This window comes from Orycteropus afer, unplaced genomic scaffold, assembly GCF_000298275.1.
Source record: "Orycteropus afer afer isolate SDZICR_OR568_19922 unplaced genomic scaffold, OryAfe1.0 scaffold00034, whole genome shotgun sequence".
Taxonomy (NCBI): Eukaryota; Metazoa; Chordata; class Mammalia; order Tubulidentata; family Orycteropodidae; genus Orycteropus; species Orycteropus afer.
The window spans coordinates 12,896,085-12,921,458 of NW_006921621.1; the positions used below are offsets into that span (position 1 = coordinate 12,896,085).

At 35.6% G+C, this 25,374-nt stretch overlaps 1 protein-coding gene across 1 annotated transcript in view; it reads left to right on the forward strand.

The window, feature by feature from the left end:
* The window catches only part of SUPT3H (SPT3 homolog, SAGA and STAGA complex component), a 316,601-nt gene that overhangs the window by 134,751 nt on the left and 156,476 nt on the right, over window positions 1-25,374 (forward strand). The window contains exon 3 of the mRNA XM_042780330.1: window positions 24,192-24,278. Within this exon, the coding sequence (XP_042636264.1) occupies window positions 24,192-24,278 (87 nt within the window). The remainder of the gene's footprint in view (window positions 1-24,191; window positions 24,279-25,374) is intronic.

Consider the following 25,374-nt stretch of genomic DNA (forward strand, 5'->3'; position numbering starts at 1 on the left):
TAAAGCCTTTAATCTTATTTCCGTAACAGTTGCACTCAATTTGGAACATCTTATAAATTTTATTCAAACATGGAAATGGTAAATCCTATTTGTCTAATAAATGTATAGTTCAGAGGTTTTTTTTTTTTTTTTTAATAAACTGATGGAAACAGATTTCAGAGCAAAAACTAAATTAATGTTACAAAAAATGCAAGCAATTTCTCTATTATTATTTTATTATTTTCTTCAATTTTGAAATTTACTGTTGTCAATTTTTGTTTAAAGGCTTTGACACCTTGTTGTTGTTGTTGTTGTTTGCCGTCAAGTCGGACACCTTAGGAAAGTAAATTTGAAATGTTTGGACAATGCCCATCTCCATATTAAAACCCTTTTCTTCCCAGAGGAAGTATAGTAATTTATTCTTACAGGAATGTTGTGACTTAAATGAGTCTTTTTCTTCCTGTTTCTTGATCCAATGTAATTAAATAATAGATTTTATTTCATAACTTTTCAGAAGCAAGAGGAAATTATGTTCAGCACATTTGTTTATTTTTTTCTGCGCCCTTCTAAAGTTTAAATGGGATCCTTTCTCTCTGTACTAAAGGGAAGTGAAATAGCTCTTTCAAATCAATGTCCTTGGGAAATGAATGTTAATTTAAAAATACACTTTAAACAACAGAAACATAATTATCCCATGACAATATCTGATGGTTAATCTAACTTAGTTACTAATGCTAAAATTTTAATAACTATTCAATCATTTAAAAGTCATTGTCTTGAAATATATACACATTGTGAAGTCCAGCTTAACTTGTTGTCAATGTGGTACTGAGAGAAAAGATCTTCAAATCTTTTAAAACTATGTCTTTTCTTCGAATTGTATTATTTTATGTGCTATATTTATTTTGTTTTTGTTGAGAAATTGTTCTCTCCTAACATTATAAATAATAATTGCAAATTTGAAGTACAGAATTCCTGGTGCCTCAGAGAAACAACAACAAGGAGATTCTTTCATGTTCATATAAAAGGTGATAGCTGTTGGTATATATAAGCCAAAACGTGGACTCAAGCACTTACTCAGTCAATATTATTCAATATTTTTAGGTATAATGAGGAGGAAGTGATTAAATTTTACAGTCTTTATGCTAGTGAAATATTTATTTCTGTCTATGAACATTGATTGAAAACAAAAAACGCAGCCTCTTAAAATCCAAACAGCCCAATAGGATGCAGAAGAGGAAAAAGCAAATGGAAAAGCACAACAAATTTAAAATACAAAATAAGACAGTAGATGTAAACCCCAATCAGTAATTATGGATCTCTGGTGGTACAGTGGTTCAAGCATTTGGCTGCTAACCAAAAGGTCGCAGTTTAACCTACCAGCTACTCTGCAGAAGAAAAATGAGGCAATTTTCTTTGTAAGGATTTACAGCCTTAGAAACCTTATAGGGCAGTTCTACTCTATTCTACAGGGTCATTATGAGTCAAAATTGACTGAGTGCCAATGGGTAAATGATGCCAATGGGTATATGATGCCAATGGGTATATGATGCAGCTATTCTTCATAGTTTTGTCTGTTTTTCTCCTTTTTCAATAAATATAATTTTGCTTTCCTAAAGTTTACATCACTACTGTACATATATATATAATTTGCATTCTACTATTTAAATTTAACATTTTATCATTAGAATTTTCACCTATTACTGAATATCCTTTAGAAACTATCCTTAATGGCAATGTAAAATCCCAGTGTAAATGATTTGTATATCTCTTATTAATGGAAATTTCACTGTTTCAAATAATGTGCAAATTGACATTAGATGATTATTATTACCTCTGATTATTTTCTAAGATATCACTAAACCCAACTATCATTGAGTGAATTCTGACTCATAGCAACCCCCATTGGGTTTCCAAGGCAGTAAATCTTTGTGGAATTAGATTGCTTCGTCTTCCCTCCATAGAGCAGCTGGTGGGTTTGAACTGCCAGTCTTCTGGTTAGCAGTCAAATGCCTTAGGCAGTGAGCCACCAGAGCTCCTTATTTTCTAAGATAGATGCCTAGAAATCAAATTATGGAGTCAAAAGTTTTGAAATTGGCCTCCAGAAGATTGTATCCCACTAGCAACTAATGAGATTGCCTTTTCACTTTGCCCCTACCAGCAGAGTAACAGCATTTTAAAAATCAGCTAATTCAAAAGGTGTAAAGTATAATTGTTTTGACCTGTATTTTTGATCACTAATGATGATAAACATTTTTCCTTAAGTTTATTAGCCATTTGTATCCTTACATGAATTTTTAATTTATTTCCTTTGCCCTTTTTCCATTGAAGTTTGGATGTTTTTCTTTGTGATTTCCATGAACTCTACATATTTAGGACGTTGTTGCTGTTGTTAGGTGCCTTCAAGTCAGCTCCAGTTCACAGTGGCCCTGTGTGCAGCAGAATGAGACACTGTGGGCCATCCTCACATTTAGGGGCTTTATGCTCCTTTAGAGCATTTTTCCACCTTGTGCCTTTTAATTAGGTTCATTTTTACATCAGAAGTTTAAATTATATGTGGAATCCAATTAACGGGTTCCTCCCTCCCCTCCCCATTTCTTCTAGTGTGTTTGTACTTAGAGGGTTCTTCTTGAGATCATAAATATATACCTGTGTGAATATAAAAGATATTTTAATGTAAGTTATTTTTACATTTAACATTGCACAGTTGTAATTTGTATGGCTGTAAGGGATGAGATAATGGTCTAACTTTGTTATGCATATAGACATATATATATATAATCATTTTTAGTGAATGTGTCATTCTAATCATATCATAAATGGTTTCTTAAGGGATTTTTTTTTTTTCATTTTCTGTGCATTCCTAAACCCATGGTACCCTTCTAGTTGTTCTTTTTTTCCTCTATGTTTTAATAGGCATATATATACACATGTTGTTGTTGTTGTTAACTACCCTAATGTAAAACAAATCAAAATGCTGCCCAGTTCTGGCCTTCTTCACAATCTTGCTATCTGTGCTTGAGTCCATAGTTGCAACCACTGTGTCAATCCATCACGTAGAGGGTTTTCTCCTCTTTTTGCTGACCTACTACTTTACCAAAATGTTATCCTTCTGTAGGAACTGGCCCCTCTGACAAAACATGACCAAAGTACTTGAGATGAAGTCTGGCCATGTTTCTGAGGAGCATTCTGGCTGTAGTTCTGCCAAGACAGATTTGTTCATTCTTCTACTGGTCTGTGGTATTTTCAATATTCTTCACCAACAGCACAATTCAAATGCTTCAATTCTTCTTTGGTCTTCCTTATTCATTGTCCAGTTTTCATGTGCATATGAGGCTATTGAAAATACCATGGCTTGGGTCAGGCACAACTTAGTCTTCAAAGTGGTATCTTTGCTCTTTAACACTTTAAAGACATCTTTTGCAACAGATTTTCCCCATGCAGTATTTTGTCTCATTTCTTGACTGCTGTTTCCATGATTACAGGTCCAAGAAAAATGAAATCCTTGATAACTTCAATCTTTTTTCACTTATCATTATGTTGCTTATTGGTCCAGTTGTGACAATTTTTGTTTTCTTCTTGTTCAAGTGCAATCCATACTGAAGGCTATAGTCTTTGATCTTCATCAGTAAGTGCTTCAAATCTTCTTCACTTTCAGTAAACAAGGTTGTGGCATCTATATATCGCAGGTTGTTAATGAATCTTCCTCCCATCCTGATGCTATCTTCTTCTTCATATAGTCCAGTTTCTTGGATTATTTGCTCGGAATACAGATTGAATAAGTGTGGTGAAAAGATACAATCCTGATATATACCCTTCCTGATTTTAAATCATGCAGTATCCTCTTGTTCTGTTTGAATGACTACCCCTTGGTCTATGTAAAAGTTCCTCAGGAGCACAATTAAGTGTTTTTGGAATTCCCATTCTTTTCAATGTTATCTATAATTTGTCACAATCCACATAGTTTAATGCCTTTGCATATTCAGTGAAACACAGGTAAACATTATATAGCTATAGGTGTACATATACAGATATAGCATCATATATAGTGTTTATAATAAATGGGATTATAATACACATATTTTTCTGCATCTTACTCAATAGTAATTCACAGAAATCCCTTCAACTCAATGATTGTTTTAAAATGGTTACAAAATATACCACAATGTAGAGGTACCATAATTTATTTATCTTTTCTCTATTGATTAGTGTTATAGTCATAGTTCTTAGATACGGATTTATGTAAAAATTCTCTAGAGAAACAGAAACCAGTAAAGAAGAAAGACTGAAAGAGATACTTATTTTAAGGAATTGGCCCAGGCAATTGTGGAAGCTGACAGATCTAAACTCTGTAGGTCAGGTGACAGCCTGGAGGTTTCTGTAGTCTCAAGCTCTGAAATCTGTAGATCAGGTGATGGGAAGAGGAGGGGAGGGATTCTGGAAATCTGGCAAGATGTCTATAGTCTGAAGCCAGAATATTCCTTAGGGAAAACTCCTTTTTTAATCTTAAGGCCTTCAACTGATTGGATGGGGTCCACTCAAACTACAGAGAGTAATCTGCTCTGATTAAGGCCAATTTATTTACAGCACGTAACTTCGTATCAGCAGCTAGACTAGTGTTTGACTAAACATTAAACCATACCGTAGCCTAATTGATTCATACAGTTAAGCATCACAGTTGGCATATTCTGTTTTCATGTTTGACTATTAATACACCTTTTGTCAGATCATTTTCCAAACAGTTTATAACAATTATAATTTCTGCAAATGCTTTTTTATATCTGCTAGCAGTAGAAGTTGAAACCTTTTAATTTTTTTTCCAAAATACTGGCTATAGAGAAATAGCTCCTTCTCACTTTAATTTACAGTACTCTGACTACAAGTAACTTTGAGCATCTTTACATTGGTTGATATTTGGATCTGCGTTTCTTTGAACTAGGTATTCATATTCTTTGTCCATTTTCCTATTGAATTATTTTTATTATAAATTTCTAAAAACATTTGTTCATTATAGCTATTATACCTTTTAAATTTGCATTGCAGAATCTTTTCAAATATACTATGAAAATCGTTTAAAGTTCTATATGATATATGTCTGTATTTTCCTTTTTGAGTTTCCAGCTTTCAATAAGAATACCTCCCTAGTACTTATACTACAAACATTGCATCCTAGATCCTCTTACAAGATTTTTGTTGTTTCATCTCTTGTGTAGCAAACCACCCCAGAACTTACTTGGTTGAAAAACACAAATTATGGTGGCATAGTGCCTAAGGCATTTGACTACTAACCAGAAGGCTGGAGGTTCAAACCCACTTGCCACTCCTCCGAAGGAAGGTTGGGCAATCTATTTCCGTAGTGATACCACCTTGGAAACCCAAGGAGGGGTCTCTATTAGTCTGATCTGACTCGATGGCAGTGAGTGAGTTTTTTAAGTTTCAGTGACTTGACCAGGGGTTCTGCTGTGGTCAGATGGCACCTGAAGCTGAAGTCTTCTGGAGTTTTGACTAGAATCTTGGGAATACTGAGCCTCTCTCCTACTCCATGTAGACTCTCTGTAGATTATCCTCTCCATTTGGTCTCTTTATATAGTCTGTCCAGCAGAGTGTTATATGGTGGCTCTGTTGTTGTTATGTGCCATCGAGTCGGCCCCAACTCTTAGCGACCCCTCCTTGGGTTTCCGAGGCAGTATCACTACGGAAGTAGGATTGCCCAACCTTCCTTCTAGACAAGCAAAAACAGAAAGGTGGAAGCTGTAGCAACTTCTTCTTGCCTGGTTATATAAGCCCTAGCACATCCACTCCTCCACATTCCGTTGGTTAGAACAAATCCCAGGCCTGCCATGATTCATTGGGTGAGGGAACTACATAAAAGCCTGAGTATAGAAGGTGTAGCTCATTGGAAGCCATCTGTGGAGACTAGCTACTACAATGTCTGTATTTCCATCACTTTATCTTTTATATTTTAAGTTTTAATTTATCTGGAATTTTTATATTTGGTATAAGATAATTCTTAATTTTTCCTTCTTAAGACAGTTAGTTGCACCAAACTATTGATTAAATAATTCCTCAATATCTCCCTGAAGTAAACGGCTGTGTTTCTTCTATCTTAAATTCTCAGCTATTTCTGGATTCTCATCTTGTTCTACCCCTTTCACACACAATCTTGTCTTTTACTTACTCTCCTTTTATTCTTCCTTTTCTCCCTCCATCCTTCACCCATCTCTCACTGTAACCACTTCTACCCCAACTTCCTAATTTAGTTATAATGTAATTATAATATAGTTAATTGGTCATTGTTCACATTGTTTTGATTCTGAAATCACCATTTGGACCTAAATTATGTTGTGTTACATGTTCGCATTTTTGTACTTGTTATTTTTGTTTGTTTGCTTTCCTTGAAACTGTTTCTTTACTTAGTTTTCTATGTATCGACAAGTAATTCATACCTAGCTTTCAACAAGTATAAATCTCCAGTTAAGATAAATAAAATGGGTATTCCCTCAATTTCATATATCTTAGGAATACCTCTCTCTGTCCTCCTGCTCCATCTGGACAAGTTTGCTAGGTTTGCTGCACATCCATCATCCTGGGATCTCCCTTCACATCTTGGAATTTCTTTCATTCTGTGTTTGACCCCTTGTGTTCTGTGTCCTTTCCTACAATGGAATACACCAAGGAAAAGTCTTCCCATTTTTTTGCTGGAAAACATCCTCTAATAGTTTCCTAAGAAAGAGTTTATGAGAATTAAATTTTTAGAGAATTTACATGCCTTAAACCAAATTATTCTACCATCACACATTTTTACTGGTTTATCTGTGAAACATTTTAGGTTAGAAGTTCTTTTACTTCAGAATCTGTAAGGCATTTATTTCTTCGTTGTTTCCCTATGAAACAATGTTTGCTATTGAGAAGTATGATGATGTAATTGTTTAAGCTTTATACATAACCTGTGTTTCTTGGGTATTTTTTTCTTATGTAGGAAAGAGTTTAGTATTTACTGTTTGTACTCAGAATTCTGAAATTTCATACCGACGTGTCCAGAATGTTTTATGTGACATGCTCCTCATCCCACTTGGCTACCTGTCCAGTCTCAGCCCTAACTACTCTCCTTTCTGTCACTGTGCTATATAGACTTAATCCTTCCTTTATTTTTTTCCCCTAAAACATGTCCAAGCCTGGTCTTTCATCTCAGCCTTTTTATTTCTTATTTCCTTTACATGGAGTGCTCTTCCCCCAGATATCCTTGTGGTTATATTTGGTTTCTCCTCAAATGTTACTTTAGGAGCTCTGGTAGCATAGTGCCTAAGGCACTTGACTGCTAACCAGAAGGCTGGCGGTTCAAACCCACCAGCCACTCCTTGGAAGGAAGATTGGGCAATCTACTTCCGTAGTGATACTGCCTCGGAAACCCAAGGAGGGGTCGCTATGAGTCGAGTCCGACTCGACTGCACATAACAACAAACAACAATAATTAATGTTACTTTAATAATTAGTGTTTCCCTGGCTTCCCTCCATAAAATAAGAATCTACAATACTTCTCCAGTAAACTTTATCCTGCTTGCTCTTGTTATTTTTTTTTTTTTCATCAGAGGAGTTATTATAACTTACTCATTTGCTTATTATCTGTCTCCTGCCCAGTAAAATATAAACTCCAAGACAGCATGGACTTTGTCTGTTTTGTTCAATATTGCATCCTTGCCATTAAGAAATGTGCCCAGTTCTCAATAAATATTTGTGAATGCATAAATTAATGTGACTGAATATGATCAGTTTTCATCCATTGTGCTGAGCAATTAGTAGATTCTTTCGATCTAAAATCTAATGTTCTTCAGCTCTGGGAAATATCCTCTAATTATTTCTTTAGTAATTTCTTCTCCTTTATCTCTTTTTTCCTCTGGAACTTCCGTTTGGGGATGTTGGACCTCCTGGATTATTCCTCATATTTATTTATCTTTTATAATTATTTTCATTTCTTGTCTTAATTAATTATATATACTATATGCAATGTTTGGTTTCTCCTCAAATGTTACTTTAGGAGCTCTGGAGGCATAGTGCCTAAGGCATTTGACTGCTAACCAAAAGGCTGGCAGTTCAAACCCACTCAGCCCCTCTTCGGAAGGAACATTGGGCAATCTACTTCCACAGAAATACCACCTCAGAAACCTAAGGAGGGGTCGCTACAAGTCGGAAAACAGCTTGATGGCAGTGAGATATTCCATGTTTAGGAGCTCTGGTCTCATAGTGCCTAAGGTGTTTGATTGCTAACCAAAAGGTTGGCAATTCAAACCCACGAGCCACTTCACAGAAGGAAGATGGGGCAATCTACTTCCATAAAGATTTACTGCCTCAGAAACCCAATAGTGGTCGTTATGAGTCAGAATCAACTCATGACAGGGAGTTTGGTTTCTTTACTTGTCTGTCTGTCTGTCTGTCTGTCTATCTATCTATATCATGTTTAAGGAGCTCTGATGGTGTAGGAGTTAAAGCATTTGGCTGCTAACCAGAAGGTTGATGGTTTGAATCCACCAGCCATTTCACAGAAGAACAATGAAGCCGCCTGCTTCTGTAAAGATTTATAGCCTTGGGAACCCAATGGGGGTTGCTTTGAGTCACAATTGACTTGAAGGCACTGAGTTTGGGTTTTTTGGTATATACTATAGCTAAGGAACCCTGGTGGCACAATGGTTATGTGCTCAGCTGCTCAAGGAAAGGTCACTGGTTCAAACCTACCAGTTGCTCCATGGGAGAAAGATGTGGCCTTCTGCTTCCATAAAAATTTACAGCCTTGGAAACCCTATGGGGCAGTTCTACTCTGTCCTATAGGGTCACTAGGAGTCAAAATTGACTCAATAGCAATGAGATACACTTATGTTTAAGTGCTTGAGAGAAGTAAGTAAAAAAGGCAAAGTGAATTTTTCTACCTATGATTAGTTGTCAATCTATGATGATGATTTGCCTTTACTTACCAGTTATTAGGGAGCTTATTTTTAGTTGCTTTTTACTTCTAATTTTTATGTATGACTAGCAAAACATTAATTAAACAAATTATTCAAATACATGGCATAAATATTGATGGACTGGGATGAGGGGGAGACACCATAGTCTGTACAGATACAACATCATAGTCCAGTTAGAAGAAAACTCATCCTCCCCACCTGCTGACCGCCTGTACCTACTGAGGACAGAGAACGGCTTCTGGTCAGGCTCTATGCTAGTACATTTAACACTGAATCCTACATACAACCTTTTGGGTAGAAAGTAGTGAAGGTACAACAGCAATATTTATTGAGAATCTGATATTAGAAACTGTATCAGACACTTTGCATCTGTAATTTAATGTGGTTCTTAAAACAACCGTGAAATACTGGTTTCATTATGTCCTTATTAAGAATGGAGAAACTGAAGATAAGAATCGTTAGTTACTTAGCACAGGATCCCACAGCTGGAGTCAGATCTGTAAAACATCAACTAATAACTGAATTTAGTTAAACTCTTAACAACAGCATGCTAACACGTCTAAAAAGAACTAGTCGTTTTGTAAAAGGTGCCAGACATCTTATAGTATATTCAATAAATGCTAATTGATGCTTTAGTTACTCTTATTTTTTTATGTTACCCCTCCTTAAATTAATCCTTGGAATCTAGAATTACATTTCAGTCTCTAGATCACAATGTTTATTTGGTGGAGGGCATTTTCCATAATTTCTATTTTAAAACTGTCTAAACAGAAATAAAGGAGTTCTGATGATGCAGTGCCTAAGACATTTCACTGCTAACTAGGGGTTGGTGGTTCAAACCCACCAGCCACTCTGTGGAAGGAAGATAGGGCAGTCTACTTCCATAAAAATTTACCACCTTGGAAACCCAGTGGGGGTCACTTCAAGTCAGAATCAACTCGATGGTAGTGGGTTTGTTTTTTTTAGAACAAATATTTTTTAACAGAATTCTAAAGCCATCCTTTGGCTGTTCTTAGGGAAAAGTGGCCCTGATAAGGCTATCCTTGGTAAATCTGAAGACTCCTATGGTCCTAGACGTCTTCTCTTCACCCTTTTCCCTCCTATTGTGGATTCTAGGAAACTCATCTCTGTAGATTTGCTTTGCTCTCTAACTTCTTTTTGAGTTTGGCCAGTGGTAGGTGCCAACAAGAAATCTAACAGATGGGGGCTTGTATCCCTGCCTGGTGGACTTCGGTAACAACTGCCTCCTCTTTACCCTTCCAAACCTAGGTTTAGTAAAGACTCCTGCTCTTTCTAGACCCAGGAAGGCATGGTTCTATACTATGCTTTGGGGTTTCCCTAAGGAGCCCCATATCCTTGCTCCATTATTAAATGCTTCTCAGCAAGCACCAAGTTTGGTGGTATTTCCTTACAAGACCCTGACTGATAAACATATATTCAAATAAATATTAATGATCCCATATGAGATCATCCCTAATATATATGTCTATGTGGATACACATATATTACCTGAAATTCAATCAGATAAATCCTAAAAATTTAGTTTTTGCTCCAAATATTGATTAGACACTGGCAGGCACAATCTGATTTGCCTTTAGGCTGGAAATTCATCATGACTAGTAATTTAACTGAAAGGATTCAACTGGAGATGAATAGGGATATTTTCCAAAAACATTTTAAATAATATATAACAATGTCATTGAGATCCTTTTAAGATCAACAAGCTTAATGTAATCTGTGGGTTACTTGTGCAGCTTTTATAAAGGTGTTATCTTAAAGTTTTTCCCAAACAGTATATGTTATGGTACCTATACTTTATAATCTATATAATCATAATTCTGTCTTAGGCACTGTCTTTTCTGTATTTATTTTTTTCCCTTTCATTTGTTCTTCTTAACATCGCTTCAAAATAACTATGATTACTTCTGGTTTTGTTTGTGTGTTTTGCTGAGTTAGTACAATCTCAATTAGATTTAGTTGCTTGACCACATTCGTATAGAGCTAGGACTAGAAAACAGCAGTCCTCAGCCTAGCTACTCTAGTCCTTGTGCCTGTTCCTTACACCAGTCATACAAGTTCTCAACAGGCATGACTTTTGCTAAATTGCTCAAATGCCATTTCACTTCATTGCTGCACATAGCAGTTGAGAGTCTGCACTCTAGAAATCAAACATAAACAGATCCTTACAAAGATGTGTAATGAGCAAGTCAGCTGGCTGAAGTTGTACAAGGTACCCAGGCAGCACAATGGAAAGGGGAATGATTATTTTCGTGCTTAAGTAAGGGAAGACCTCAGAGAGAGACTGTGGCATCTCACTTGCCTTTTTGAAGAATATAGGGTTCACCAGGAACACCATCTCCTCTGTGCTGTTTGCTTTCTCAGCATGTGACTATGTGAGTGAGTATTGTTAGATGATTATATAATTTTATTCCAATGTGAATGAATCTATTAAGAATATCTTGATTTTGATTTTACTTGCCAAAGCTACCTTTTCTCAGCCTACCAAATCATCAGTGGACTCTTTTTTCCTTTTCTATATATGTTGCTATTTCATCTCAGAAATTTTTTGTGCTTATATAGTGCTTTAAAGTTCTCTGAATGCCTTCACAACATTATTTAATTTGATCTTCACAGTGACCTGTGTGTAATAACTTCTTTCTCATAACATCATCTTGACCCCTTCTTAATAACCTGATAATTGAATGAGACTAACATCTGAGGCTAGGAAACCTGCTTCTCATTTAGTTTTACATATACTACATCTAATTTGAGAAATACTATAGACAACATATATTGGTTTTCCTATGTAAGCAATTGTTGGATTCAGAATTTGAATAAGGGCTACTTTCTCTGACAGGCTGAGGGAAAAGTATACAAATTATTATTGTTCATCATGATAAAATCAAGGGGCATATTGGAAATAAATAGAGACTAATCTCTTTTGCACAGGGAGTAATTGCATTGCTGTAATCCCATTTTGCAACTGTCTTTGGCTTTCAAATGTGTCTGTAACTATCTGATAGGTTACTGGAATAATTTACTATATCACCTGCTGATTTGTGTAACATGGTAAACATTATGGTAAAATGTGCATTAATGCTAAATAATAATCTAATCCTATACTTCCTTCCACACTCATACAGTTAATTGGGTTACTCTCTGTTTCCACTGGTATGACTAAGTGGCTTTCACTTTGAGACTTGACTCCCATCTGCATGTCACCAAGTTAGAATACCCCTTCTTGTGATTCTTTTGTTTATTTTTTTCTTTCATTGATATAAATGTTCAGTTACGGAGCCAAAAGTAAACTGTAAAACTAAAAAATTAAGCCCATTGCCATTGAGTTGATTCCAGCTCATAGCAACCATATAGGACAGAGTAGAACCGTCCCATAGGATTCTAAGGCTGTAATCTTTATGGAAGTCCATTGCCACAGTTTTTTCCTGTGGAGTGGCTGGTGGGTTCAAACTACTAACCTTTCGGTTGGCAGCCAAGCACTTAACCACTGCACTACCAGGGGTCCTAAGTAATAATTTAAAAAAAAAATCTCACTGCCATCGAGTCAATTCCACTCACAGTGACCCCTCCTTGGGTTTCCAAGGCGGTATCTCTGTAGAAGTAGATTATCCAGTCTTCCTTCCAAGGACTGGCTGGTGGGTTTGAACCACTAGCCTTCTGGTTAGTCAGATGCCTTAGGCATTATGCCAGGTAAATACTAGAATCATAGAAGTAAAAGCCAAAAGATTTTTTGAGCTTATTTGGAATCCTCTTCTCTTTAGATCCTACCTGAAAGACTGTAGGCCCAGACAGATCGGCTATTCTGTTAACTCTACAACCATTAAAATGCACACACTAGTGTGTATGTTATATTCCATATTGTGGTGATTTATGAGAGCTTATTAGAGGAACACTTAGTTCTCTGGCAAAAGAAACCCACGTACTTTTTTTCTCTTTATTTTAAGTTTAGATAGCAGTTACTTTTTACAACTTGTAAGAAAGTGATTCTTAGTGACACACACACATATACACACAAAAAAATATAATTGAGGACAAAATTACTACACCAATGTACAGATAGTATTTAATATAGAATTCTAGATTAAATCATTTACATCCTAAATTGTTGTGGTAAAATAAGTCATTAATGTTAAATTATAGTCCAATGATTGCCTTCAATCCTTGTGACTACTATAAATTAAAAACTTTTTTATGATAACACCAAAATTTAATTTCTAAAAAATTTAATTTTCTAAAGAGTTGTTGCTACCTTTTATCTGGGGCTTACTATATGGTACACACAGTGCTAACTATATGACATTTCGCTTAAACATCAATCATAGCCATTTAAAAATGTTTTCTGAGGGGAGAAAAAAAGTCAAGATAGTTTTGAAAATTGTTTTGAAGGAATGATTTTTAAAGCTTCCTGATAAATTACCTGTGAAATCAGTTTGACTAGTGCTGTAGGATAGAGATAGTCTGCTGAGTTAATTCGACTGAAAGATGGAAATAATAATTCAATTAATCTGAAACATTCTTCAGACCTCCCAGTACTGATAGTGGGAACCAAACTTGAATGCAGTTTCGTAGCAGTCCCTTGCTCTTTTTGTGTGAGAAGCAGGTTCTAAGACTCAGCATCAGGAACTACAATTTTAAAATTCTAAAGTTGGCACTTTCGCCATACATTTTATCAGCAAAAAGATAAAATTATAGAGTTATTTTTGCCAAAACAAGGGCAACAATAATGAAGATAAAGTTAGAAATCAATTTTCCTCCATCCCTGTGATTATCCCTTACCATTACTTTATTCTTTCCATTTAGTAACAGTTGTAATCATTACATTGGTCTGTGTGTGGTCTGGGATAAGTCAGTGCCTTTAATACCAATACCATGAAGATTTTCTGCAAGGCCTGTGTTTATTCCTAAACATTCTAGAGTGAAATGAAATCAGGCTATCATGTGAAAACTTAGGCAGAGTTCTTAAAAAGAAGAAAAAAAAATAATTAACTCTGTCTTTTATCTGTTAGGTTTTTGTCCTTTGAAGAAACAGACATTGATTACCACTCTTTCAGTGGACGTCTTTTAAGAAGTGTGGACAGAAGAGAACAGAGTAGTGGGGAGGCCAAGAAAGAAGCAGAGAAAGAAAAAATAGTATGAAATGTAGATAGGAAAGCATACATTTTGTAGGCTACCAAACTTTTATGGTTCTAAACTTTAAAGGTATGCAAATGAAATATATATCCTTAGAGTTAAAATAGGGAGCTCTGGTGGTATGCCTAAGGCATTTGACTGCTAACCAGAAGCCTGGTGGTTCAAACCGACCAGCCACTCCTCGGAAGGAAGGTTGGCCAATCTACTTCTGTAGTGATACCGCCTCAGAAACCCAAGGAGGGGTCACTATGAGTCAAATCTGACCGTAAAATAGGCAATTTTTCATTATGAGCTATATATTACATGGAACAAAATTCAAGATGGACTCTCTTTTTGGTGCAATTTCAATTGTATTTTTTCAATGGTTAATATTTCCAATATATTCTCTCTTTCAAAACATGGTTGCACTTAGATTTGAAAGTAGCTTATGGATAGTTTATATGCAAAAAGAAAAAAAACTCACTGCCATCAAGTCAGATCCAACTCATAGTGACCTCTCCTTGGGTTTCCAAGGCAGTATCACTACAGAAGTAGATCGCCCAATCTTCCTTCTGAGGAGTGGCTGGTGGGTTTGAACCACCAGCCTTCTGGTTAGCAGTCAAATGCCTTAGGCACTATGGAGCCAGAGCTCCTATATGCAAAGTAGATTAAAAGAAAAAATTCAAATGGTTATTGTTTGTGGTGTTTCTAATTTCACATTTAAATAAAAGTAACTAAAGAATTAGTTCTATGTCAAGGATGCTGTCCTCATACAATAAATGCATACTGCTTATGGGACTTTTGAAAAATCTTAGTAGGCTTACATTATTTGTGTCTGGTAATTCTTTTTAAAAATGCATAAATAAAAATGAATTCTTTGAACTATGAGATACTGATAATTATAGCCTTATCATATTTTTAAAAATTTGACTTAACTATGTTTGACTTACTATTCTGGAAAAAAAAAAAAAAAAGTTAAAATGAAACCCTAAAAAGTTAGGAACATCTTTTATCAATTTATATACTTGTTTATGTTTCAGATGTCTAAGGCAGTAGAAGATCAGTCACTAACAAAGAGTAAGAAGATCATATGATAGGAAAATACTAAGTCAAATATCTTACATTTATAGTATTCCCAGTGTTAACTGTATTTAGTTACAAATCAGTTTCCTTTCAGACACTTTTTAGTTCTTAGTCTTTACACTGTGTCTGCATGAACCGCTGGCTTGGATGTTTTGATCCAAACCTTTTTTTTTTTTTGGACATCCATTTCTTGCCAGCACTGGAAATGTTTTCAAAGGCAAATAAATGTTTCTGTGGGTAGATTTTTCTGTGCAATGTAAGGCTTCATTTAGTGATCCCATCTTCCTCTATTTTAAATAAGAAATTAATCTTGGAGAGAAACATGAATGGATTGAGGCTAAACATTTACTATTTGGTGCAAGTTTTATATGCCTGGACCTATCTCATAGGTTTGTTATGGTACTTAAATGAGATAACATACATAAAGCATGAAGCATAGGTCCTCGTACATTCAATAAATGTTAGCATTAGGAAGCAGGGAGCCAGCCAGGTTCAACATGGGTGGTACTTGGCTCATTCCCAGACCCTCTCAAACCACACTATGTAAGAGCAAAATAATTTGAAAAGGTATAAACCTACAAAGACACAGAGGATGGGAGAAGATTAAGTAGCACAGGAAAGATGTCAAAAAATTAGGGACGCTTCAAGCAAGAGTATATAGTTGTGGTGGTTAAGTTTGTGTGTCAACTTGGCTAGGCCTGGTTGAGTGGCTGGGCAGCTGCATGTAGTAGAATTCCCCATGATGAGACTGGTAATCAGCTCCATGGTGGAATCTACTGTGAGCAGCTGAGTAGCTGCCTTTGGGTATGTGGTCTGTTTCCCATGTGTAAGAAACAGCTTTGGGAATAGTATCTAGCTTATGGCACGCTTGAACCCTGCATGTAGCTGTGTTGTTGAAACTTTGGACCCAAGAAAAGCTAAAGAGTGAAGAAGTTACCTCCAACGAAAGAAGTCTTCGGTGTGTAAGGCAAAAACAGGATTGCTAGAAAGTAAAGGAGCAATTTTATTCCAGATGCCTTATCCAAACCTCCAAACCATATCAGCTATCCCTTTGTTATTCTGGCAAAATACTATAGACTTACTCTGAACAGTTTGAATAAAAGGATCTCTAGTATTAGAGACTCTAGGCGCAAGGACAGCCAACATTCAGGTAATAGGCATTCCAGAAAGAACCAGAAAACAGAGGAAGAGAAGTTTTACTGGGGTGGGGGGAGGTTGTAATCCCAGAAATGAAGGATATGAATGTACAGGTTTAAATATCCTTGTGAAAATCTAGCTAAATATGTGAAGAAAGACCCTCACCAAGACACAGCATAATGAAATTTCAAAATTACAAGAATAAAAAGAAAAAATATTAAAAGCATTCAAATGGGGGTGGGAAGGGAGTCATATAAGGGCTTAGGGATCAAAATACAACTGACTTCTCAACAACAACTTCTTTCTTTCTAAGAAAGAAGACAATGGAACAATAGCTTTAAGATTATGAGGAAAAATAACTTTTAATCCAGAATTCTATATTAAAAATTAGACTTAACTATATTTCATTTACTATTGCAAAAAAGAAGAGTTAAACTGAAACCCTAAAAAGTTAGGAACATCTTTTATCAATTTATATATTTGTTTATAAGATTATAAGTTGAATATGACAGTGTCATCAGTGTACTTGTGAGCATACAGGATCTTTTTGTTCTGTGTTTAAATACATTTTACTAAAATATAATTTATGTACAGTGAAATGCACAAAACTAAAGTGACTTGGGTTAATGCTTTTTTCCCCCCCAGTATTCCTTCCCCTCTCTCCCACCCCTGGTAACCAACAAAGAAAATTTCCTTCCATATATTAACCTTTCCTTGACTTCTTACAATAATGAATTAACACTATATTTGTCCTTCTGTGATTGACTTATTTCACTCAGCATAGAGTCCTCCAAGTTCATTCATGTTATGCGGTATTTTGCAGGTTCTACATTATTCTTTAGTGTTGCATAGTATTCCATTGTGTGTATGTACCATAGTTTGGTTATCCATTCCTCAGTTGAAGGACATCTAGGTTGTTTCCATCTTTTGACTATTGTAAATAGTGCTGCAATGAACATGGGCATGCATATATCTGTTCTTGTCATGGCTCTCACTTCTTTTATATACCTAGTAATAGAATGGCTGGGTCAAATGGTATTTCTAATTCCAACTTTTGAAGGAATTGCCATATTGCTTTCCACAATGGTTGTACCATTTTACAGTCCCACCAGCATTGTATGAGAATCTCATTCTCCCCACATCCTCTCCAGCATTTGTTATTTTCTGCCTTGTTGAACTTTGTCATTAGTGCTGGGGTAAGATGGTATCTTGTTTTGATTCGCATCTCTCTGATAGCTAATGATCATGAGCATTTCTTCATGTATTTGCTGGCTACCTGAATATCCTCTTTGGTGAAGCATCTATTGATGTCTTCTGCCCACTTTTTAATTGGATTGTTAATCTTTTTGTTGTTGAGGTGCTGGAGTTTTCTGTAAATTTTAGAGATAAGTCCCTTGTCAGATATATCGTCACTGAATATTTTTTTCCTAATCTATAGGTTCTCTTTTCACTCTCTTGGAGAAGTCTTTGGCAGCACATAAAAATTTAATTTTTAGAAGGTCCCATTCATCTAGTTTATCTTCTGCTGTTTGTGCATTTTGAGTTACGCTTGACAATCTATTTATGCCATAAATTAGGACCCCTAAATTTGCTCCTATTTGTTCCTTGGGGAACTTCATAGTTTTAGGTTTCACATTTAAGTTTTTGATCCATCTGGAGTTAGTTTTTGTGTATGGTGTGAGGTACGGATCTTGTTTCATTTTTCTGCAAATGGATATCTAGTTTTGCCAGCACTATTTGTGAAAGAGACTATCTCTTTCCCATTTACTGGATTTCAGCCGTTTGTCAAAAATCAGCTGAGGATAGGTAAATGGATCTGTTTCTGGGTTCTCAATTCTGTTCCACTGGTCTATGTGTCTGTTGTTGTACCAGTACCAGGCTGTTTTGACTACTGTGGCTTTATAATAGGTTTTGAAGTCCAGGAGTGTGAGACCTCCTCCTTTGTTGTTGCTCTTCAATAGTACTTTGCTTGTGTGAGGTCTCTTTCCTTTCCATATAAAATTGTTGTTGTTGTTATGTGCCGTCGAGTCAGACCTGACTCATAGCAATCCCTCCTTGGGTTGCTGAGGCAGTATCACTATGTAAGTAGATTGCCCAACCTTCTGAGGAGTAGCTGATGGGTTTGAACCGCCAGCCTTCTGGTTAGCAGTCAAGTGACTTAGGCACTATGCTACCAGAGCTCCTCCATATAAAATTAATGATTGTCTATATAAAATTAGTGATTGGTTTTTCCATATCCTTAAATAATGCTGATGGGACCTGGATTGGAATTGCATGAATGTATAGATTGTATTAATATTTTCACAATGTTCAATCTTCTTATCCACAAGCATGGTATATTCTTTCATTATGTAGATCTTTTGTGGGAGCTCTGGTAGCATAGTAGCTAAGACACTTGACTGCTAACCAGAGGGATGGCGGTTCAAACCCACCAGCCAGTCCTCGGAAGGAAGATGGGGCAATCTACTTCCGTAGTGATACTGCCTCAGAAACCCAAGGAGGGGTCGCTATGAGTCGGGTCCGACTTGACGGCACATAACAACAACAACAACAACAAGATCTTTTGTGGTTTCTTAGAGTAGTGATTTGTAGTTTTCTTTGTATCGGTCTTTTGTATCCCTAGTGAGATTTAGTCCCATGTATTTTATTTTTTGGTAGCTATTATAAATGTTACTGATTTCCTTATTTCCTTTTCAGCAATCTCTTTGCTGGTATAGAGGAATCCACCTATTATATGTTGATCTTGTATCCTGCCAAATCTCTAAATTAGTTCCAGTAGTTTTTAGCTGAATCTCTTGGGTTTCTAAGTATAGGACCATATCATCAGCAAATAGGGGTAGTTTTACTTCTTCCTTACCAATTTGGATGCCTCTGATTTCCCTTTCTTACCTTATTGGCATGGCTAGGACTTCCAAAACAATGTTGAATAGAAGTGGTGATAGAGGGCATCCTTGTCTGGTTTCTGTTCTCAAGAATAATGTTGGCTGTTGGTTTTGCATATGTGCCCTTTATTATGTTGAGGAATGTAGCATCTATTCAGATTTTTGCTGAGAAGTTTTTATCAGGAATGGGTGTTGGATTTTATCAACTGCCTTTTCTGCATTGATTGATATGATCATGTGGTTCTTTTCCTTTGTTTCATTTATGTGGTGGATGATGTTGATTTTTTTCCTGTTGTTGAACTATCCTTGCAAACCTGGTGTGAACCCCACTTGGTCTAATGTATTATTTTTTTTGATATGTTGTTGAAGTCTATTAGCTAGTATTTTGTTGAAGATTTTTTACCTATATTCATGAGGGATATTGGTCTGTAGTTTTCATTTTTAGTGATGTCTTTGCCTTGTTTTGATGTCAAGGTTATGCTTGCTTCATAAAATGAATTTGGGAGGAATCCATCCTTTTCTATGTTCTGGAATAATTTGAGTAGGACTGGTATCAGTTCTTCTCTAAATGTTTGGTAGAATTCTCCAGTGAAACCCTCTGGGCCAGGGCTTTTATTGTTGTTGATAATTTTTTTATGACCTGGTAAGCTTCTTCTTTTGTTATGGGTTTTTTCATGTTTTTCACCTCAGTCTGGCTAGTGGCTACCATATTGGATAACAAAGTTCTAGATAAGAGAAGACGAATGAAGAAGCATGTCAATATGATCTTGTAAGATTGAGATTCAAGTAGCAGCTGCACAGGGGTGTCAGATAAAGTGGTACTAGAAGTACAATCACACAGATGTAAGTCAGACAGGGAATCACATTTTGGGCTGTTTAGCACTAGAAAGAATAAGCATTTATTCTAGAATGGCATAAACCAACTAATATCTAGGCATAATCTAGGCAAATCAGCTAAAGAGGATCAGCTTGGTAATCTAAATATAGACAGCTAGGTCTTGAATTCAAGAGATCTTGGAGTTATGGGTAGGAGCTCTGGGGGTATAGTGGCAAAAGCATTTACCTGCTAAAAGGTCTGTGGTTTGAATGCACCAGCCACTCTGTGAGAAAGCTGAGGCAGTCTGATTCCATAAAGATTGACAGCCTTGGAAACCCTGTAGGGCAGTTCTACTCTGGGAGGGTTAGTATGAGTCAGAATCAGTTCAATGACATTGGGTTTGGTTTGGAATTACAGGTGTGAACAAAACTTGGCAATAATGTGAGTTTGAGCCCTAAGGCAGAAACTTGTTTGCTGCTTTATTTTTTTATAAACTATCCTTGGGCATTGGTAGTTCCAGACCTAAAGGAAGTTGGGAAGCAAAGATGTTAAAAATTGGTTGAGGCAGACAAAGAAATCTGTTAAAAAGTGCAATTAAGATTTTGTAAATTGAACATTTAGGTTCCAAGGCTACTTAGATTACAGACACCACTATAGATCAGGTCTCCTTGAGAAAATGAGTTTAAAGCCTGTATTTTAAAGAAGGACGTGCTGCATATGGTAAAGAATCCGGAATTCCTGAAAATTAGAATATAGTATAAAAAGGCATAAAGATAGAACCTAAATTATTGGAGTTTTAAGTGTATGAGAGAAAAACAAAAATATAGTGAGAATGAAAATAAACAGAAAATATGTGAATCAGTTTTTTAAAGAACAGAGTAAAGTTTTATAGGCTTTAGGGAATTACCACAGATCCTAGAACAAGAATCATGGACATTGTATTTGAGGAAGATCATTTTAGCAGTTAAATTTAGGAGAGACCTCAATTTAGAGACACTGAAATTTAGAAACCACTAAGCAAAAAGCAAAAGGAGCTCTGGTGGCATAGTGGATAACACATTGGTTGCTAACCAGAAGGTCAGTAGTTCAAACCCACCAGCTGCTCCATAGGAAGAAGATGAGTCAGTGTACTTCTGTAAAGATTTATAGCCTTAGAAAACCAATGAGGGTCACTATGAGTTGGAATTGACTTAGTGGCTACGGGTTTTGGTTTGGAAGCAAAAAGCAGGCGCTCTGGTAATGCAGTGGTTGAGGCATTCTGCTGGTAAGCAAAAGGTCGGTACTTTGAATCCAACAGCTGATAGCGGGAGAAAGATGCAGTCTGCTTTGGTAAAGATTTACAGCCTTGGAAACCTTATGGGCAGTTCTATTTTGTCCTATAGAGTTGCTGTGAGATGAAATCCACTCCATGGCAGTGGGTTTGGTTGGATGCTTAAAGCCCTAAAGGCCTGGATTAGGATGAAGGATGGAAAGTAGAGAGCAAATTCAAAACCCTGAGCAAATGAAAACAACAAAATTAACAGAAGTTGATGAAAATTAAACAGATTTGTGGAAAAAAATAAGTTTGATTGTTAGTATCATTAATAATAATGAGAAATTGGGAAGAGATTTGTTTGTCATGTAAAGTTTAATGTGTATCTTTAATGCGCAACCCTAAATTAAGTGTCATAAACACTTAAGATGCAGACATGATGAATTTTAATTTTAGGGGCAATTTTCACCTTCAAACATATGTTACAAGTATGTTATATTTAATTTACTTTGAAAAATAGAAATAATACTAATCAGAAAAAACTGAAAGGGTATAACTGAGTGGCTGTTGTGGTAGAGTAATACATGTCTGTTAGTAAAATATTTCACTAAGTTACAAAACAAAAATCTCTGTAAGATTACTGTTATCATACTGTTAGCCATATAGATAAGAAAATTAACTTTTTATAAAGGAAATCCACTGCATTGAGTCTATTTCAACTCAGTGACCTACACTGGGTTTCCAAAGCAGTGAATCTTTTTTTACAGGAGTAGATTGCCCCATCTTACTTCTTCGGAGCAGATGGGGAGTTTGAACCTTCCAGCATTGTGGTTAGCAGTCAAATGCCTTAGGCACTGAGCCACCAGAGCTCCTTTGACCTCTTATATATACTCATTAAAAGGAACCCTAATGGCATAATGGTTAAGTACTCAGCTGCTAACTGAAAGGTTGGCAGTTCCGACCCAGCCTGTGGCTCTAAGTGAGAAATTCATGACGGTCAACTTTCATAAAGATTACAGCCCAGGAAACACTATGGGGCAGTTCTGCTCTGTCACGCTGGGTCATTATGAGTCAGAATTGACTCAACAACATCTAACAATAGCAAACTCATTTAACTATATGATTAGGTTTAAAGTATTCCTCTGTCCTTTCTTGTATATTTTATGATACAATATTGGGGAATGTTATAAAATTTTATTTATATGATTTATATAGTATGGATTATTTCTATATTATATAGTGTGGATAAAGTACCAGTTAATTGGGAAAACTACTTATGGATACATATTTATCCTGATTTTATTTTAACATGAATAAAATCATGTTTATATAGTACTTTGTACTTTCAAATCATCACTATTCTTCATTTAAGAAAATAAAAAGTTGCTTGATAGTGTTGCCTCCCATTCTGTTCCCCAACGTCTGGAAAAATGGATACATAGCCCCATACATAGCCCCGTATTCTCCACACTGTTTGCATGTATTTTAGACTGTGGTAGAAATATTTTTATTTGAAAAATCATGTGTACAAATATTTCTCTGACACTATTCAAGTTTTTAGAGAAAATATGTTCATGCCTTCTGAAAACTTTTCATTTCTTTCTGGGTAGATACATCATATTTTAAAAAAGAAAGAGAGAAAGAAAGCTTTCCCCCAGATTTCTTTTTAAATAGTTCACAGTTAAATTTAAATGTCTATATTTAGGTAGAATTATGTTTATGGACCAACCACCAGTATCCAGGAAATTCAGTGGTAAGGCTGACACATAGGGAGTTTATAGTCTATTTTGTAGTCTATGTATTTAGAACGGTTAGAAGCTTAGTTAGCAAAATTGCTTAAACATTCAAGCAGAATTTCTTTAGCACAAATGCATGATTTGATTTCATGTAATTGTTAAGATAACAGTGTGTCACTTTTTAAAGATTAGTTCTCAGCAATATGTCTTAGATTTATTACTTTGAAAGAAAAGAGATGCATGCAGGAGCAACTTTTATATGTAAATATTTTTATAATCTTTCAGACTGGATTAAGTTGGCTTGTTGCAATCAGCATGGGTTGATCAAATTTGGAAGAAGTTACAGGCACATTTTTGTAGTGTTTTCTCCAGCATCTTTATTTCTTTCAGATGGATGCATTTTATGTTCCTTCCAACTAATCAAAATAAGAAACTGATTTTGCCAGTGCCAAAAAATAGAACTATCATTTTTCACATTCTTTTATTTTCTAGGACATTTTCAAGTAAGATTGTATTTCTAGGACTTCTGAAATTCCTGAAAACTCTTGACTTTGTAGATATAAGGGCCCAGATGAACATTGCAGGGGGAATCTAACCTTTCATGGAGTATGTTTTGTGTTGTGCATTCCACATACAGTTCACTTTTTGTGTGCATGTGATTAGTGTGGAAAGAAATTAATGCAGTCCAGTATTATGATTTATGGACTGAATCCTTTACCCACTGAAGACTTGCCAAAACTAAAAGTATTTTTTTTCCTTTGGATATTAGAAACAGCTACTGTTTTTGTTGATCTTTTAAAGTTCTGAATGGGCCTATTTCAAATCATACCAGCATGGGAGCTCAGATTAATAATATACTTATTCAACTAGTGATACTGAGTGAAACCATTGCTCACATGGGTATGAAGGATAAAATTTCATAAAATTATTTTCAGGTGCATTAATGCATTTCTGGAGGCTGTATGATTTTTCTTTTGCAGGAAAGAAATCAAGGATTTCTGTTAATTGTATCAGTTGCAGGTGGGCTCATAAGTTCATTTAAATTGCATTCAATTTATATCCTAAAACATAGAACATTCTGCTTTTAAAAAGCAGTAATATGATTGCTATATTATTCCCAAAGGTTTTTAACTCTTAGTATATTTATCTCTTGAGACATCATGACTGTTGTGCATTTCATTTATATTCTGAGAAAAATTTCCCAATTTTTTTTGTTGCTAGTTACAGCAAGCTGCTGAAATTTCCCAGCTGAGGGGAGCACGGGTGATTTCTGCTGAAGATCTTCTGTTTTTGATGCGCAAAGATAAGGTAACATAAAACAATTTCATTATATTAAAATGCCATGCTTAGTACCTACTTCCACTTAAATAAGGAACTTTGTTTCTTTGTTATATACGCTTCCAGCTGGAATCCTAACTATTGAACTGATGTGTTAGTCTTCATAGTTTGCCCCACAAAATGAGTTTTCTATATGACAATTGATATTTATTTCTACATGGACATTTCTGTGAAAACTGTGGTAACAGGTAATCCTCACTAATCCTTAGGTGTCTAATTAGACATTTTCATAGCTGCATAATATTCACAAAATATGACCGTGTGCTGTGTTCTGATTCAGGGGATATAACTGAATGCCATAATTATTTTTTGCCTCTGATTTTATATATTAAATCTTATCAGAGTGACTTGTTATTTTATCTTGAAACACAAAATTTATTCTGTGACACTGGCCTCTAGGAGAAAACAAATCTGTTCAGTAAAATTTCACTCAAATCACAATTTTTAAAAAAAATTGAATTGTACACTTAAGAAAAAGAAAATCAATCCAGATCAACATCTTGACAGCATAAATATAAACCATCCTTTATATTTATTTTAAATTTAAAGATCTGCCTTTCTTATTCTTTGAACTCTGGTATTAAAATATTTTAACTAGTCGTGCCTAAGGCATTTGACTGCTAACCAGAAGGCTGGCGGTTCAAACCCACCAGCCACTCCTCAGAAGGAAGGTTGGGCAACCTACTTCCATAGTGATACCACCTCAGAAACCCAAGGAGGGGTCGCTATGAGTCAGGTCCCACTCGATGGAATATAACAACAACAACAACAACAACAGTATTTACATGTCTAATTTTCTCCTTACTGTCTTTCAGGAGTAGCCAATTGAAAATGTTCTACAATATTTTATATGTTTTTAATATAAGTTTCATCCCCAAATCATTTACATGTTGAAAAAAAAAAAAAAACTAACTGAATAACCATAGTGTGTTACCAGTAGATGCTGGCCCAACTGAGCAAGTCCCTAACATTGCATCTTTCATTTCTCCTTGTTATTTCTTGGACTTCTAATTATTCTTTCTTATTTTCTTATCACCATTGTTACATGCCTGTGGCTTTGTGTTTG